At 38.0% G+C, this 17354-nt stretch overlaps 3 protein-coding genes and 1 long non-coding RNA gene across 5 annotated transcripts in view; 2 read left to right on the top strand and 2 right to left on the bottom strand.

The window, feature by feature from the left end:
- Nucleotides 1–4658, top strand: part of LOC134741635 (gamma-tubulin complex component 2 homolog) — a 29771-nt gene extending 25113 nt beyond the window's left edge. Inside the window, exons 2-3 of the mRNA XM_063674489.1 lie at nucleotides 950–1093; nucleotides 3880–4658. Coding sequence (XP_063530559.1) covers nucleotides 950–1093; nucleotides 3880–4044 — 309 coding nt within the window. The 3' untranslated portion in view covers nucleotides 4045–4658. The remainder of the gene's footprint in view (nucleotides 1–949; nucleotides 1094–3879) is intronic.
- Nucleotides 4484–7990, top strand: LOC134741806 (homeobox even-skipped homolog protein 2-like). Its single transcript, XM_063674702.1, has 4 exons — nucleotides 4484–4504; nucleotides 4910–4918; nucleotides 5900–6105; nucleotides 7613–7990. The coding sequence occupies exons 1-4, from the start codon at nucleotides 4484–4486 to the stop codon at nucleotides 7698–7700; spliced, it is 324 nt and encodes a 107-aa protein (XP_063530772.1). The 3' UTR covers nucleotides 7701–7990.
- Nucleotides 7991–14257: 6267 nt separating this feature from the next.
- LOC134741607 (uncharacterized) lies at nucleotides 14258–16194 on the bottom strand. Its single transcript, XR_010127889.1, has 2 exons — nucleotides 14648–16194; nucleotides 14258–14414 (listed from the first exon to the last, which is right to left on the bottom strand). It is a non-coding gene; the product is annotated as an uncharacterized LOC134741607 (long non-coding RNA).
- Nucleotides 16195–16327: 133 nt separating this feature from the next.
- The window catches only part of LOC134741639 (dynamin-1-like protein), a 47867-nt gene continuing 46840 nt past the window's right edge, over nucleotides 16328–17354 (bottom strand). For both annotated transcript variants that reach the window (XM_063674492.1, XM_063674493.1), the window contains one exon: nucleotides 16328–17252. In XM_063674492.1, coding sequence (XP_063530562.1) covers nucleotides 17196–17252 — 57 coding nt within the window. In that variant the 3' untranslated portion in view covers nucleotides 16328–17195. The remainder of the gene's footprint in view (nucleotides 17253–17354) is intronic.

Below are 17354 nucleotides of genomic sequence, written 5' to 3'. Positions count from 1 at the left end.
ATTTTATTCTACTAGTCGATACAGTTAATGTTAATGATAACATTTCTCCAAGAAACACTCGTCTGTCGTAAAAAATATCCACGAAATCGAATATTTAGTACTCAAGAATATTTCTAAGACAAGCGAAATTGAAAAAAAAAATGAAAAATCTTTGAATGCAGTTTTGTTTCTTTTTAAAAATAAAAGAATGTTTCTTTTAAGTAAAATGAGCTAACTTAAGGTATTAAGGCACTTTCCCTCCAGGGCTCATTAATTTTTTCCACCCTGTCGTCTATTGTGGGGCTAGGTCGATATGATATATATGATTGGGGTCTCTATTGTTTCCCATATAGTTTTAAGTCATAATTTATCGTTTGTCCACATTTTCGTTAGTCATAATTTGGTTTGTCTCAGAAACGCGTAACTTTTCAGGATTGCCATAAAACAAACCTAACCTAACCTAGCTATAGGATAACCTGAGGAAAATCCTGATTTTAAGTCATAATGTATCGTTTGTCCACATTTTCGTGAGTCATAATTTGGTTTTTCTCAGAAACGCGTAACTTTTCAGGATTGTCATAAAACAAACCTAACCTATTTATAGGATAGCCTGAGGAAAATCCTGAAAAGTTAACGGTTTCAGAATTATGACTAATGATAATATGACAATCATTACATTATGACTTTCAATAATTATGTCAAACAAAGGGACCCCGTGTCACAGGGCGGACACGCAATACATCAAAAAGCACTTGCGTTTCTATGTGTGAACGGCACGTCTGTACACGCGTCATGCGTCACAGTGTGAGTAAGTTGCTTAAAAATAGTACCGAGCGGCCGTCAATCTGGTGTCGCGGGGCGAGGTAATTCGAGTCGGGGCGGGGCAGTGCCTGGCCGTTCTGTATGATAATACTATTACTTATTCTGTGCCCGTATGATTGTCCAATAATATTGATTTATTAATGTACAGGTGAACAACGTGGACGAGGTGCTGGAGCGGCACAGCGACTTCCTAGAACAGTGCCTCGGAGACTGCATGCTCACCAGCCCGCAGCTGCTCAAGGCCGTCACCACGCTTTGCCAGGTCTGCGTGCAGTTCTGCGCCTTCATACAGGTATGCTGTGCTTCTAGCTTTACGACGCACGCGGTGGAAAACACCTCAGTCACCTGAGCCTACCGCGAACACCGAAATTCGCAAATTGCGGGCATGTTTCCCTGTCACTCTAATTACGCCGTAATTGGATTACAAGAGCTCTAAATGCGGCCAAGAATACACCTTTTAGTCAAGAAACAAGAAGGTATAGAGGGAAATGCTTTGAACACAATTTTTAACTTAGTAACTTTGTTTATTTACTTAGTTATAAGTACTATATACATTACTAATGCTATTTTGCGGGCGCTATGAGACGTTTTTCCTCAATCATCCGCCATTGCTATCAAAAACGAATGAATACCAATGCGCCGCGAAACTTAACCTAACAGAATATTTCAGAATATTTACATATGAAAGTATGTATGTATATAAGTGAGAAGCAGATTTTTACGATGCCTGTTTTTGAGAGATAGCATCTTGAACATACACGCAATACAGTAGACATGAGAGATATGACATTTGACTTGCTTAGCGTCTAAAGCGTGACAAGATCACGTGATAATTATAATGCGGGTAGCATCATAATTATCACGTGATCTTGTGGCAGGGATGCGTTAAAATCACCAAATTAAAGCCAGGGGGGGGGGGAAATTGGCCAAATATGATCACAAGATTTCTGGACGACCCCATCACCTCCTAACTAGTCCAAAGTCCAAACAAAGTTACGAGGTCAAAAATTGTGTTCCAAGTATTTCCCTCTATAACTTTTTTTGAGCATTCATTGCCTGGTCTATTTAAAATATGTCGGGTTTCACCAACCCACGGTGTTGATACATATGATAGGATATAATTATCATATCATATATTTTTTTTACTTTATTTAGAACACAAACACTCACATATACAAATGGGTTTGAAGTACAAATGTACTTAACATACTTAAGAAAACAGACCTGGAGGTTCATTAGTAAGTACATAATATATATAATAATATATATATATATATATATATATATATATATATATATATGTGGATATTGGATATCAAAAGGGGCTTTAGGACAGTTCAGGTGGCCTAGCCATGATGATTATCGAACGTGAACAAACGCCGATCGAAACGAAAAATTGTATCGGGATGACAAATGCAACGAAAAGTCACGTGATCATTTCCATGTATTGTTTAACTTTAGATTGGCGCTTTGTATCAAGTGTCATCTTTGCTAGGCTCTCAGATCACACAGAGTCGCGCTTTTATTTATTTTGGACGAGTTAGCGTCAACTGCCCTAATGTCCCGGCCACGACATCGCGCGGCGGCGGCTGTGGCGAGCAGCGGCCATAGGTTGGAGCGAGACACAGCGATCGGACCTTTCGTTCCCACCTATGGCCGCCGCTCGCCGCTGCCGCCGCCGCGCGATGTCGTGGCCGGGCCGTGAGGTTTCCTTTAAGGGCGGTTTCAGACTAGCGTATTATTCTGCGCGTATGCGGTCGTTACGCTTAGCTTACACGCGCGTTACAATAACCTAGATTTGGTATACACAATGATATTAGTCTGTAACCGCCCTAACACGTGACGTACACATTTTTTTTTCTAACAGCTACCTAGTTTCTGTTTCAGTATTTGTAAATTTGAAATATCCCTTTGTGTCTCTATACAGTAAAATTATCTTGTACTATAATATTTATTATGTGTATTTTTATAGTCGCTTAAATGGATGATAGATGTACGAGTAAGGTCAATGTGGTGAAGACCTAATAATGCCCGTGTAAACAAAAAAGAGAGAAATCTAATAATGCCCGTGTAAACAAAAAAGAGAGATCTAATAATGCCCGTGTAAACAAATAAGAGAGATCTAATAATGCCCGTGTAAACAGAAAGAGAGATCTAATAATGCCCGTGTAAACAAAAAAGAGAGATCTAATAATGCCCGTGTAAACAAAAAGAGAGATCTAATAATGCCCGTGTAAACAAAAAAGAGAGATCTAATAATGCCCGTGTAAACAAAAAAGAGAGATCTAATAATGCCCGTGTAAACAAATAAGAGAGATCTAATAATGCCCGTGTAAACAGAAAGAGAGATCTAATAATGCCCGTGTAAACAAAAAAGAGAGATCTAATAATGCCCGTGTAAACAAAAAGAGAGATCTAATAATGCCCGTGTAAACAAAAAAGAGAGATCTAATAATGCCCGTGTAAACAAATAAGAGAGATCTAATAATGCCCGTGTAAACAAAAAGAGAGATCTAATAATGCCCGTGTAAACAAAAAAGAGAGATCTAATAATGCCCGTGTAAACAAAAAAGAGAGATCTAATAATGGCCCTTGTAAACAAAAAAGAGAGATCTAATAATGCCCGTGTAAACAAATAAAAGAGAGATCTAATAATGCCCGTGTACCTAAACATAAAAGGGAGATCTAATAATGCCCGTGTAAACAAAAAAGAGAGATCTAATAATGGCCCTTGGAAACAAAAACGAGAGATCTAATAATGGCCCTTGGAAACAAAAACGAGAGATCTAATAATGCCCGTGTAAACAAATAAAAGAGAGATCTAATAATGCCCGTGTACCTACACAAAAAAGGGAGATCTAAAAATGCCCGTGTAAACAAAAAAGTAAAAAAAAAATCAACATGGTTTTTGAAAAAAAATTCTTTGCTAGGGAGTCTAGGGACACGAAATTAAGTGTTCTAAAAGTTGATTCACCAAAATTCGAATATCGTACGTCTATCACCCATTACGTAGATGCCGTTTCTAACATATTTCTTTGTGTTTTCCTTTAACGCTACCGATACACGTAAATTGGCAAGGAGATGCACAAGTACTTCGTGGACGCAGAGCTTAACAGTATGCTCGGATCATCGTATGACAGTTCAGACTGTAGCGAGGTTAGCGAGGTACTGCCAATGTCACTAGCACTCGACAGTTACACGCACATCTGTACACGAGTTTCGATTTGGAATACCATTTCATGAGACAACAGTGTGTGTGAACGCAGCCGAAACTTAATTCGTACCGTTCGGTGTGAAATTGAGAATCGAAAAAAAAATTTTCTACTCGACTATAATAGTTGAATTAAGATTTTGTATACCAAACTGTAATTGGGTACTTTTAATGTATGGGCTCCCAACTCGACTATAATATTAATTTCGATACGCTGTTCAATTCAAATCAATTCAATTATTTATTCATAAAATTTTACATTTTATACGTCCGTCGGTTTACAATTACACATTACATTAGATATTAAATATACATTAAACAACTAGCTGTAGTCAACTATAAAATAATTTGACCAATCACGTGTCGCCGCGCTCCCATAGAAAATACATAAACGCGCGACTATTTTGTATGAGATACTTACCAATTTTCATTAATTATTTAGGTTTTATAGTAGAAAAAGTATTATTATAGATGACTCGTAGAAAACGTATTGTATCCATAGTGATATAATCAAGCTTTTCAATCTCGTACCTCACTTAGGCAACTCAGCAAGGTTCGTTGCCTAAACACGGTCCTCGACTGAAAAGCTCTCTCACGATTGTATAAAATACTTTTTAAATTGTTGTGCAGTGAGGGTTACAGTATTGTCTCCAAATGTTATACATATATGTTTAATGTTTACCAACTTATTCTTACTTTTTTTTTACTTATTTAACAAGGCGAAGACAGTGTATTGATAATATTATAAAGTTGTAATTATGATTCCGATTTCACACCCACTCGCGGCTGTGTTCACTTTTAATTGTTAGAGCTCTGTCACGTGTTATGCTTCCATGTAGTATTTGTGATTGATGTCGAAATCATGCTTGTTATACATTCATGTCTTTTCTGTTTTAGATATCTGCGGTAAGTATTTCAGATTCCATATGGGGCATTTTCTATGAAAAGGGACCTTATTGTCGATGGCGCTTACGCCGCACAGCGTCGCGCGGCGTTGTATTTATATCGGAGCATCGTTTATAATGGCCTAAGCGTCCATCGACAATAAGGTCCCTTTTTATAGAAAATACTACATATACACATGTAAACAACACACGTTACTCTCATCCTGTATAAACATGTTCATCAACTAATGTTCATAAACATACCCCGGGGTTTTGGGTGCGGGAATGTTTAAAAAATTGGTAAAAACTGTAAAAACAGAAATTATTTTAACAATCCTAAGCACATCTTATTGAATTATTTTAAACCGGGTCACTCACGTATCATTAAGTCGAATAGCTCGACATGTTTCGGTCCAATTTACGAGGACCGTCTTCACGGAGCACGACACGTCTTCACTGGTCGAGGGCGTGCGTGTGTGAGGGTGGGCGTGCGACCGTGCGTCGTGTATTCGACTTAATAATACGTGAGTGACCCGGTTTAAAACAATTTAATATGTTCGAGTCTCACGGGAGTTTTATAGTTGAAACATTTAGAGCTTACTATTTTGAATTCATAGTTTGGTAACTACTTTGTCTACTTTACAATAAACAAAGTTGATACACGACATCATTCCCGCACCCAAAACTCCGGGGTATGTTCATAAAATATCATAATATTGTATTAACCGTAGTTGTTGATAGTTTTTCGAAAAAAAGTAAATTGTTCACTTTTTTTCTGAAAACCTGAGAGATAAATTCATTTTTAATAACAAAACTTCCGTGAACCACTGACATATTGAATATATTAAAACGGGTCACTCACGTTTAGCCGCGTAAGCCGAAGGACGTCGGTTCATTTCCGGTCTCGGCCACCGGAGGGCCGGTCACATTTCGACGTGACATCTATTTTTAGTTTGAAGTTTAAAGTTGGAAACACAATAGTAACGGATGTGGTCGGTCGCAGGAGGCCGGGTGCGGGGCGGGTGCGGGCGGGGGTGTGGGCGGGGGTGCGGGTGCGGGTGCGGGGGGTGCGGGGTGCGCGGACTCGTTCTCGCGCTCGGTGGCGCGCTACGCGCTCCGCTTCACGGCCGCTCTGCTGTCCGTGCTCGCCATCACCGATCAGATGGTGCGCGACACGAACGCCAACAAACTCCTCAACATCTCCTCCAGGTATGGTCCAGAAGAAGTGTATAGTTAACGCTATCTCTACTGAGCTCGTTCACTTACCTGTACTAACAATGGCATTCCCCCGTTGACCACGAACGCTGTAAAGGATTCGAAACGTCGGGATGTATTATAAATTCAATATACGCGATATAATCCGTTTTCATAGTTTTATTTCATGAGTAACTATCGCGGTAACCGAAGACAATATAATGGCATTCTGTTAAACAAAAGCCATTATTTCTTTTGTGTGAGCGCGTGGCTTTTGTGCCTGAGCGCTTGGCGATTGTGTGTGAGCCTCAGGCACAAAAAGGCCACGCGCTCACACAAAGAAATAATGGCTTTTGTTTAAGAAAATGCCATTGTTAGTACGTAAGTGAACGAGCTCAGTAGAGATAGCGTTAACTATACCTATGTAAACTTTCAGTATATCTATCCCTAAAACGAGCTAGGCACGAAACAAGGTCCACCCTCGCAACGCTCAAGATTCCATTTTTCGATTCAATTTTGCTTGCTCGGCTATCAGCACGAGCGATTAAGTGGGGCATTTTCTATGAAAAGGGACCTTATTGTCGATGGCGCTTGTATCATCATTATAGCTATGTGTTAGCATAGAGTAACTTATACTAGAGCGGTACGGTCATAGTAAATTTTGTAACCCCAGTAAATTCACTGCCATCTGTCGACACACTTTAAAACTAAAAATAAATATTTATAAAAATACGATAAAATGTATTTAAATATGGATAAATGACTTTTTTTATTTGCATTAATTATTTTTATGATTTTGACCCATGTTCTTTCACTGATATGCGTTAAAATTGTTAAATAACAAACGAAACCGTCAACACCATCTATACGACAGTAAGCCAAAGCTAGTAGCGCCCTCTGAACGGGAATCAAATTTTCTTGATTTTCGAGGCACGTTTTTTCCTTAGACTGTATCCATCTATTACGGAGTTATATCTATCTTTAGTGTTAGTAAATACAGTCATATAGTTAAAATCAGATCAAAACGAGACGAGATTTGACGTTTTCAACCAAAAGGTATCACATTGTCGGTTGTCGATAAGGTTGATTTCAAATTGATTGATGAAAATAGCGCCTTATTGACAACCGGCAATAAATCATTTTACGGTTTAGACTCACTTGTTTTAGTCACTCGCGCGACATGTTTCGGAGAGCCTAACCCAAACCCAAACACACCACTGTGCCCGCCTACAACGATAGCGCAAGACCTCCCCCAACCGGTTTTCTCAGCGCGCGCGCAGCGGCAGTACGCAATACACGGTCATCGTAAACGCTGCTCGCACTATTAGTGCTTGAGAAAGTAGACCTAGGCTCTCCGAAACAGTCGCGCGAGTGACTAAAACAAGTGAGTCTAAACCGTAAAATGATTTAATGTTAGTATGTCTCACAACAGTTTAAATTCAACCGGAAATAAGTACCATTTTGGTTGAAAATGCCACATATGATGAGCGCATCATGCAAATAACATCCTAAATATTTCCAGATTGAACTTCAACACATACTACGCGAAGCAGCTGGAGAAATTCTGGAGCGACGACAAGATGCTGGACGGCGATAAGGCCGCCTCCTAGCATCAGGCCGTGCGCGTGCGCGTGCGCTCGCACAGCAAGCTCATCACGCCGGTGTAGTGTGTGACACGGGTGTTTAGTGTGTGCCATGCGCTACGTGTGGACCAAAGATACGTTGACTAAATATATTCTTACACATCTTTTACAAAATCTCGTTATACTTATTATGGGACAATCTTACACACATAGACCTAGTGCAATTTTTAAACAAAAATTAATTCTAATAATCAATAACAAAAAGAAACATACTGTATTAATCATTGGCAGTGTTTTTGACAACTTCATGGAGACTATATAAAACAACTTTTTGGTGAATTAACATTTCGTGTCCATAGACTAACTAGCAAAGAAAAGTCGATTTTTCAAAAACCATGTTAATTTTTTTACTTCTTTGTTTACACTGAACTTCTATACCATCCATAGACAACTTGTTCGAAAATGTGCGGCAATGATGACATTAGTCAAAAGTCAGAATCATGGAGACTATATAAAGGAGCCAAATCTCTATGTATGAAAAGTGTCCATCAAAAAACAGTAATTAGGCGGCGCCACCATACACCGAAATACTACCAAAAACTACCTACGTAATTTGGTCGGGTTATTTGTTGCCTTATATGGTTCATGTTATACTCATGTCCCAGAGCCTAACTAGCGCCACCGGAGAGATTAGGAACTATTATTTAAAGCTGAAAGCGGTCACTTTTGCAACAATTCTGCCATAAGAGATTGGCATCCTTTTCTATACCATCCATAGACAACTTGTTCGAAAATGTGCGGCAATGATGACATTAGTCAAAAGTCAGAATCTTTTTAATGTCATAAATAAAAAAGATAATCGATAAGGTCGAAGAAGGTTTCATACTGTTTATTACCCCAGGAGCTATTAACACATACAGGCTGCTCCAAATTAAAAAAAAATCGTAATTTGTTAATTTCTTCGTAACCGCTACACCAGTTGTTATGATACTTTTTTTTGACGGAGTGGGAATGCACTTACTCCCATTGTGTGGGACTCGCCGCTCCTTGCCCCTCTCTTGCCGAGAGGGGGGGAGTATTTGGCCCTACCCACTAAACCCACTCCGGCGTTTCACCCTCTGCCGTTCGTGAGGGCGCACTGGGATCGATAACATTCCACCACGGCGGTTCTAAATACCCTAATGCACATGTACATTTCGGCGTTGTCCAATGGCTAGGGACACCCTGTATACCATAGATAGACACTTAAAACATAGAAAACATTTATAACTCAGGAACAAATGGTGAATAAACTTTTAGAACACTGATTTCGTGTTTTAGACTCCGTAGCAAAGAAAAATCGATTTTTTAAAACCATGTTGATTTTTAGGGTTCCGTACCCAAAGGGTAAAAACGGGACCCTATTACTAAGACTCCGCTGTCCGTCTATCTGTCTGTCACCAGGCTGTATCTCATGAACCGTGATAGCTAGACAGTTGAAATTTTCACAGATGATGTATTTCTGTTGCCGCTATAACAACAAATACTAAAAAGTATGGAACCCTCGGTGGGCGAGTCCGACTCGCACTTGGCCGGGTTTTTTTTTTACTTTTTTGTTTACACGGGCATTATTAGATACATAAGTATTTAATTAACACACTAAAATTAACAACTTGATCAAATAAAAGTTACATTTTGTACGGTAACAGCACAGCAGTAACTTTTATCTGATCAAGTTGTTAATTTGAATGTGTTAAATGAATACTAATGGATCTAATAATGCCAGTGTAAACAAAGAAGTAAAAAAATTAACATGGTTTTTGAAAAATCGACTTTTCTTTGCTAGTTAGTCTATGGACACGAAATGTTAATTCAGCAAAAAGTTGTTTTAAAAGTTAATTCACCAAAATATCTGTAAAAAAAAATACAAATAAATGCCCTCACCCGGATTTGAACCCGGGACGTCCTGCTTCGTAGGTTCACCACTGACTAGGTTAAAAGGCCGTTATAAAAAAACTATAATCATGAATTTAAATAAAACTTATTTTACAATATTATCCTTTTGATACACAAAGGCAAGTATTTGTAAAAATTATCAACAAGTCGCAGTAAAAAAAAAACCGGCTAAGTGCGAGTCGGACTCGCGTTGCAAGGGTTCCGTACATTACACAATTTAAACAATGGATTTTTTGACTGCACATTTCTAATAGGTTTTCCTGTAATCTATAGGTAAAGATCTATTTTGTGTATTTTTTTTTCAAAATTTTAGAGCCAGTAGTTTCGGAGATAAAGAAGTATTTTTGTGCCGCCCCACAAGCAAGAACCGACTAGAGCGCCTGATGTCGAGGAAACATTCCCTATTTGACACATGTTAATGATATCTTTATTTTTTTACATGGAATCGGAGAAAACATAACATTAGGCTAAATAAAATGAACAAACCACAAAAGGCCACCGAGTATTTAAAGTTTTGTCATTCGACTAGTGTCATTCAATTAAAATTTTTACAAGTATGTCACAGTGCGCAATTTCCAATTTTTTAATGTTAAACCACACAATGTGTGTGGTTTGTGTACAGATCGTTTAGGTGTGAATAACTGCCGGAGTTTTTGCAGCTCTAAATTCAACAAAATTGATAGGTATCTTAAATTAGGAAGAGTAAACTGACAGTAGTTAGTTAAAGTATATTTTTATTCAGGAACAACGTAAATAAAAATAAATTATGTAATTAAGTCCTAAAGAGTATAAGATTTAAACGTTAACGCAGTAGTCTTATTAAACACACGCCAGTAACTGTCAATTTACTCTAATACTGATACGATACGATACGATCATTTATTGATAAAAAATATTTTTACATGTCATTATGTCTTAAAAATTACTTGGCTAACTAACCAGTTTCTATTTGTCATAAGGATCCAATCTTTATTACTTAGTCTGGCACTCGAAAATAGGCGTCCAACGAGTAGTAGGCCTCACGCACTAGGTTATTTTTAAGTTTATTTTTAAACGAGCAGTAGCTTGTAGCATTTCTTATCTCGTGTGGCAATGCATTGTATATCTGGGGTCCCATCGTGTGTAGACATTTTCTCGATTTGGCAAGCCGTGTTCGAGGAGGTCGCAGTTCGTCGCACCTCCTGCTATTCGCCCCTCGCGTGTCACCGCGTGTAGGAAAGTGCGAAAGATTACGTCGCACGTACTTTGCCACCTCGAGAATGTATACACACGGTAATGCGAGTATTTTAGGGGCTTTAAATAGCTCTCGAGCCGGATGGTCCCATGGGACCCCTGATATACAAAGGATCGGGCGTTTCTGCATAAGGAATGGGCTCATTCGGTCAGCGGCATCCCCCCACAGGTCAACACCATATGTAAGTAAGGAATGGGCGTAGCCAAAATAGGCCTTCCTGACATTGGCCGGGTCGAGACTACGTCGCAGTCTACCTAGTGCGAAGCAGGCAGACTAATAGGAATATACTGAATTTTCTTGCATTCACCAACTTGCTAGAGAGACTAACACTTTATCTACAAACTATACGGTGGTAGCCTACGGGTCCGCATGGCAAGATCACAAGTATATTGTTAGACCCGAGATTGTGGTTTGGTCTAGCTTTGTCTTAAGTTCAAGTGGACATTTTGTAAAATGTCAGAAACAGCGTCGTTGGCAATATTAACTATAATAGCCAATTATAAAAAAAGGTCCGATATAAATTCAGTGCCAATTAAAATTGTCACATAAAAAAATATTTTACTTTAAAATTAACGGTAGGTAGTTTAGTGACGGTATTTGTAGTCCAATGTGTTATAATAAAATCTATCTCAGCAGTGTGAAAAACCGGCCAAATGCGAGTCGGACTCGCGCACCGAGGGTTCCGTACTTTTTAGTATTTGTTGTTATAGCGGCAACAGAAATACATCATGTGTGAAAATTTCAACTAGCCATCACGCTTCGTGAGATACAGCCTGGTGACAGACAGACGGACAGCGGAGTCTTAGCAAGTCTTCTAGACAGTTGAAATTTTCACAAATGATATACTTCTGTTGCCGCTATAACTAATACTTAAAAGTTACGGAACCCTCGGTAGGCGAGTCCGACTCGCACTTGTCCGGTTTAATATTAATATTACAATTATTAACTAAATAATAGTCAAATGTAAAATACTGAATTTCATAAATTTAATAACTTTAGCAATAATGTAGGTACACTAACTGGTTACATGAGTACAAATTATTCGTATTAGAATCTCTCAATCATTGCAATATTTTTATAGTAACAATAGTTTTTCACGGTCTTGTCACAGATTAATAAATAGTTACTACGTAACAGATACATCATTCCCATACAAAAGCGAAAATACCTACGCTATAATAGCCTACAAAATCTTAATAATAATACCTGCTGCTCAGGACGAGAAGAAATGTACCATAAGTATGCGCACAAAGAGTCGAGACTGCCTTGCTCGCCGTGCGAGTCACGTGCCAACGCGTCATCGTAAGAATGCGCTAGGGTTGAACTGTTACTTATGTTATTATTGTAATAAAACGAATGTTGCGAATCAACTATATTTTTTATTAGTCAATCAAATATTTAAAAACAACACGTATAATACCTGACTCAAAAAACTCCTTAATTTACGATTTACCTACTTATGTACAAAGAAATAAATGGTTACAAAATTCACAAAGATAGATTTAAAATACTGCTCGGTAAATACGACAAATTTTTCTTTGTTTTTTTACTTTTACACCCATCTAATGCACAAAAATTACGTGGTTTCGGAATTTCGAAGCGTAGGCGCGGGAAACGTGCGGTGCGAGCGCTCAGGCGGGCGTTCGGCGGCCCTCGGTCGGTTATATCGTCCACGATACGCTGAGCAGTAGGCATATAGCGCGTGGCCTTGAGAGAGTGAAGGAGGCCTGGTCTTGTCCATATTTTGGGAATTGTAATCGGTACAATGAATTTTCAATTTGACAGCGTTCACAGTATTTTTGATATTAAATTCAGTATTCTATCATTACGTTATCAACTAAGTCACAAATTAACTTGCCATTGTACTAGTTGTTAAATATATTTAATAAAGGCCATGACATTAGATAGTAGAAGTAATAAACGTATGGATCTGTTGTGAAATGTTCTTCCAGATTCGTGTGTTCAATGTAATGTCCACTGCTGTATTCCCATTTGTCCCTGTATGCTGCTGCAGCATTGCTGCATGTAGCGGCGGTGACGTGGGGCAAGGACAAATGGGAATACACTCACCTTTTGACCGCCACAAACCACGGGTAGTTTAAAATAACCCTCCATTCATTCCGGTGATGGACTTTTGTGTGTTATTTCAAAACTAGCTTTTGCCCGCGACTTCGTCTGCGTGGACTTAGTAACCGCAGCTAGAGTAAGAATAGCGCCTGGAAAAATTCTTATAGCAATCTAAATTTCAGCATATTATGCACACAAATTAGCAGGCACTTCGTTAATTATCTCAATTCCACCCCGCTTTTTACTTTCTTAAGGGATGATTTTCGGGATAAAAACTATCCTATGTCCTTCTCAGGGTCTCAACCTATTCTTATGCCAAATTTCATCTAAATCGGTTCAGCGGTGTAGGCGTGAAGAGGGAACACACAGACAGACAGACAGACTTTCGCATTTATAATATTAGTATGGATAATCGTGGCGCTCAAAAGGTTTTTTCCATTAATTTTTGATTCTTTAAAATAAGGGCACAATGAGGGCTATCGTTTTTTTGCTCACCAGTTGGCGCCTCTGTTGATGGTGGTCCAAAAGACTAAAGAACAGCTGTCAGTTATTGAAGTGACAAGTGTCATTTGACATTTCGAACTATGGAAAAGACCACCATCTACACTAGCGCCCCTAGCGGCGAATTCATACGCGTTAGCCTTATTAGTCTCTTTCCCATTGTGATCTTATGATCTGGTATGATGTATATTGTATATCTCGGTTATTGTCTCTAAATTAATATAGTTCACTCACTCGTGATAATATTGATATACGAGCAAGCGAGATTGAAAACTGGAGTCTAGAGCCTTGCGAGGGTTTCAAGGGACAAGGGTTAAACAAACTTTGCTAAAGGGTGAGACACAAAATCATTCACAACACCAATGCGAGGAAAGTAATTACTGTGAAATCAAAAAACTATACTAACTATAGTCCTTAAGTACAACTATGGTCCAGTTTTTAACGAGCCTTTATGATTTGTACTCGTTACATTTATTTGCTTTACATTTATTAGATACGCTAATGCTCTTTCTATATTATATACTCAACATAATACCCCGGGTCTGTCACCAGAGTGCAGCACTATGCTCCATGTATATTAGTCTTATTTTATTTCATTGTATTTTTTTGTATTACTGTCAAAGTGTCTTCTCGGCAATATTTCGGAGTTGAAGCTGTTTCAGCATTCATGTGCTAACCAGAGTTAGTGTGAAACAAATATTTTGAATCACTGAGCTAAGTTTTTCTTGTTTTATTCTTGCATATTGTAAAATGTAAATACACATCTTTGTTGGCATTTTAATAAACCAAACTAATACATTCAAGTATGTTTTTTTTACCTGTGGAATTCACAATAAAACAACAGATGGACCTTGAAATTATTCTATTTTTATGTATAACAGACTTTTAAATACAATTTACCTCATAACATTCAAATTGTTTATCGGTAATAAAGCAAATCACACTTGTCTATAGATAACAATAAATACAGTGTAATATTTGCTACGCTACATTTCGTCGCTATACTTACTCAACCTCATATCTGCAACAATCATTAGATGGAAATGTCGCTTTTCTTTCATTCGGAATACGGGTGTTTTTGTCATCAAATGAGTGTTGCAGATACGAGGTTGTATAGCGGCGATTTAAGTAAGGATGGTATTCCTATCCAATAATGTAATTGCATTTCACTCAAAGTAAAATGTGAGACGCAATACACATTTGACAAAGAAACAAATGTGGAATACCATGCTTAAACAAATAAATGACTAATAGTGTAGACATGACACCGAATGACTCGACCGTGTTGAGCTCGCACAGCATGTGCGATATCACTTCATTGTAACAAACGAACTAATTTTAAAGAATAACTTCATACATTTATGATCAAAACAACATGTCTCATCACTAAACTAACCCTGTATGCAAAACAAGTCATTCTAAACCCACATGTGGAAGGTCACGCACAATAGCAAAATAATTATCGAAAATTCATCAACAATCAGCACTAATAAAAATATCAATACATGCCTAAATACGAGTACATTTAGTACATAATATCACTGTAATCAATGAGTTAATTACATTAACTTGATGTTTATTTACCTAATGTATTTACAGTACACATGGTGTTACATTCTCGCACTAGTGCGTAAAGAGCACTTTTCGTGCACACGTCGAAAGTTTAAAGGGCCATATGTACTGTAAAACGTTGTTCGATACACGTGCGAATAGGTAATTCGCCACTCGTTCCGAATTTCCTCTTTTCCGCACTTGTATCGAAAATAACTATAGCAATATTAGCGTAGATCAAAATATGGTAACTGATAAAGCGATTTGTGCAAATAACTATTAATTAATGGTAAGGTTACTTTGCCAATCATAGCATAGCAATAAAATGCATAAAAGTTTTAGTATTACGATTCATATTTAATATATACAATGTGTGGCCTGTAATAAGAGCAAAAAATTTAAACTGTAGGCTGTACTCATACCATAGAGTAACTTATACTAGAGCGGTACTGTCATAGTAAATTTTGTAACCCCAGTAAATTCACTGCCATCTGTCGACACACTTTAAAACTAAAAATGAAGATTTATAAAAATACGATAAAATGTATTTAAATATGGATAAATGATTTTTTTTATTTGCATTAATTATTTTTTATGATTTTGACCCATGTTCTTTCACTGATATGCGTTAAAATTGTTAAATAACAAACGAAACCGTCAACGCCATTTATACGACAGTAGGCCAAAGCTAGTAGCGCCCTCTGAACGAGAATCAAATTTTCTTGATTTTCGAGGCACGTTTTTTCCTTAGACTGTATCCATCTATTACGGAGTTATATCTATCTTTGCTCATACCAACCAACATTTGTTCAGCGACTTAAAAATAACTTGTGTTTTGATTTTTAATACACTTTAAAGTATTTTCCAAGACGCAATATATTGCGAATTTTATTATGTTTAAGGTGTGACAGGCAACGTCAATCACAATGATAATGGCGTACATTGAAGATAATATTTATTTTGTATGAAAAATACGAAGCATGGAGACTATATAAAGGAGCCAAATCTCTATGTATGAAAAGTGTCCATCAAAAAACAGTAATTAGGCGGCGCCACCATACACCGAAATACTACCAAAAACAACCTACGTAATTTGGTCGGGTTATTTGTTGCCTTATATGGTTCATGTTATACTCATGTCCCAGAGCCTAACTAGCGCCACCGGAGAGATTAGGAACTATTATTTAAAGCTGAAAGCGGTCACTTTTGCAACAATTATGCCATAAGAGATTGGCATCCAAGTCTAGTCTTCATTTTTTTTTTTAAAGTCGCTGAACAAATGTTGGTCAGTTTGAGGAGTATAGCCCACAGTTTAATTTTTTGCTCCTATTACAGGCCACACATTGTATATCAAAGAGACATCTAGGCCGATTACAGACGCGCGTTTTATACGCGCCTATAAGCGCATTTTTGGAAGCGCGTGTGGGCGCGTATAGACCGCGCGTCGCGTTATAACGCCGAAAAGACCGTTTACGCGCAGAAAAATAACGCTAGTCTGCAACCGCCCTTAAAACACTTATTCGATTGATGTGTGAATTAATCAAAATCACTAATCACCAGTTTTAAGTTACTAAAAATTGGTTTACTACGGAGGAATTATCACTCAGTTTAAATATTGTTGCGAGCGGGACTAAATAACTCGAATTTTATTGGCACTTTACATCTTAGAACTTCTATAACAGACGCGTATAAAATATTCACCCAATCCTCGTATTTACGTAAAATGATCAGAAACAACCTGCACGTATCAAACAATCAACAATAATCTGAAACATTTGTTCAACAAATAATAGTTCGGATTTATCATTATCAGACATACAGTGTCACATTCAATAAGTGGACATAAATACGACTAATATTCAGTCTAAAAATTAGTTAAAAAAACTTCCTTTTTTGGTTTCAAATCAAATACTTGTAGACATCTGATAGCATCACTAACACAATTGTGACAATACTTATGATTTAGCAAAGAGAGCTACACAAATTGTGATTGAAGTAAAAGCATCTGTATGTACGAAGCCTAATGCACGTCACGTGTTCACCTACGCTAGGAGTATGTACAGAGTACGGAGCATCGCGGTGTATTCCCATTTGTCCCCCTCCCATGAAGCGGGGACAGTGGGAATGATTTTGAGTACACACATTCCCATCTGTGCCTCGGCGGGGGACTATTGGGAACACACTAGCATAGCTCATTTAACTAATTCAGACTAGTCCTCTCCGTCGGCGAAACATCACCACATGTGCGTCTCCCGGATCTCGCTGATGATCTGCCCCGCACGCTGCAGAGCCTGGGAAACATGCATTAACAACTTATTAACGTATACCCGGGTGAGATCGGATAGAGGGTAAGATCGTATGATCGCAATTAGCTCCATGCATGAATTTATTTT

The sequence above is a fragment of the Cydia strobilella genome, chromosome 5, assembly GCF_947568885.1.
Source record: "Cydia strobilella chromosome 5, ilCydStro3.1, whole genome shotgun sequence".
Lineage (NCBI taxonomy): Eukaryota > Metazoa > Arthropoda > Insecta > Lepidoptera > Tortricidae > Cydia > Cydia strobilella.
This window is presented reverse-complemented; position numbering and strand designations above follow the sequence as displayed.

Coding starts and splice junctions, on each gene's coding strand:
- LOC134741806 (XM_063674702.1), top strand. CDS start 4,484: ATGACTCGTAGAAAACGTATT. Junction 6,106..7,612: donor CTCCTCAACATCTCCTCCAG/GTATGGTCCAGA, acceptor AAATATTTCCAG/ATTGAACTTCAACACATACT.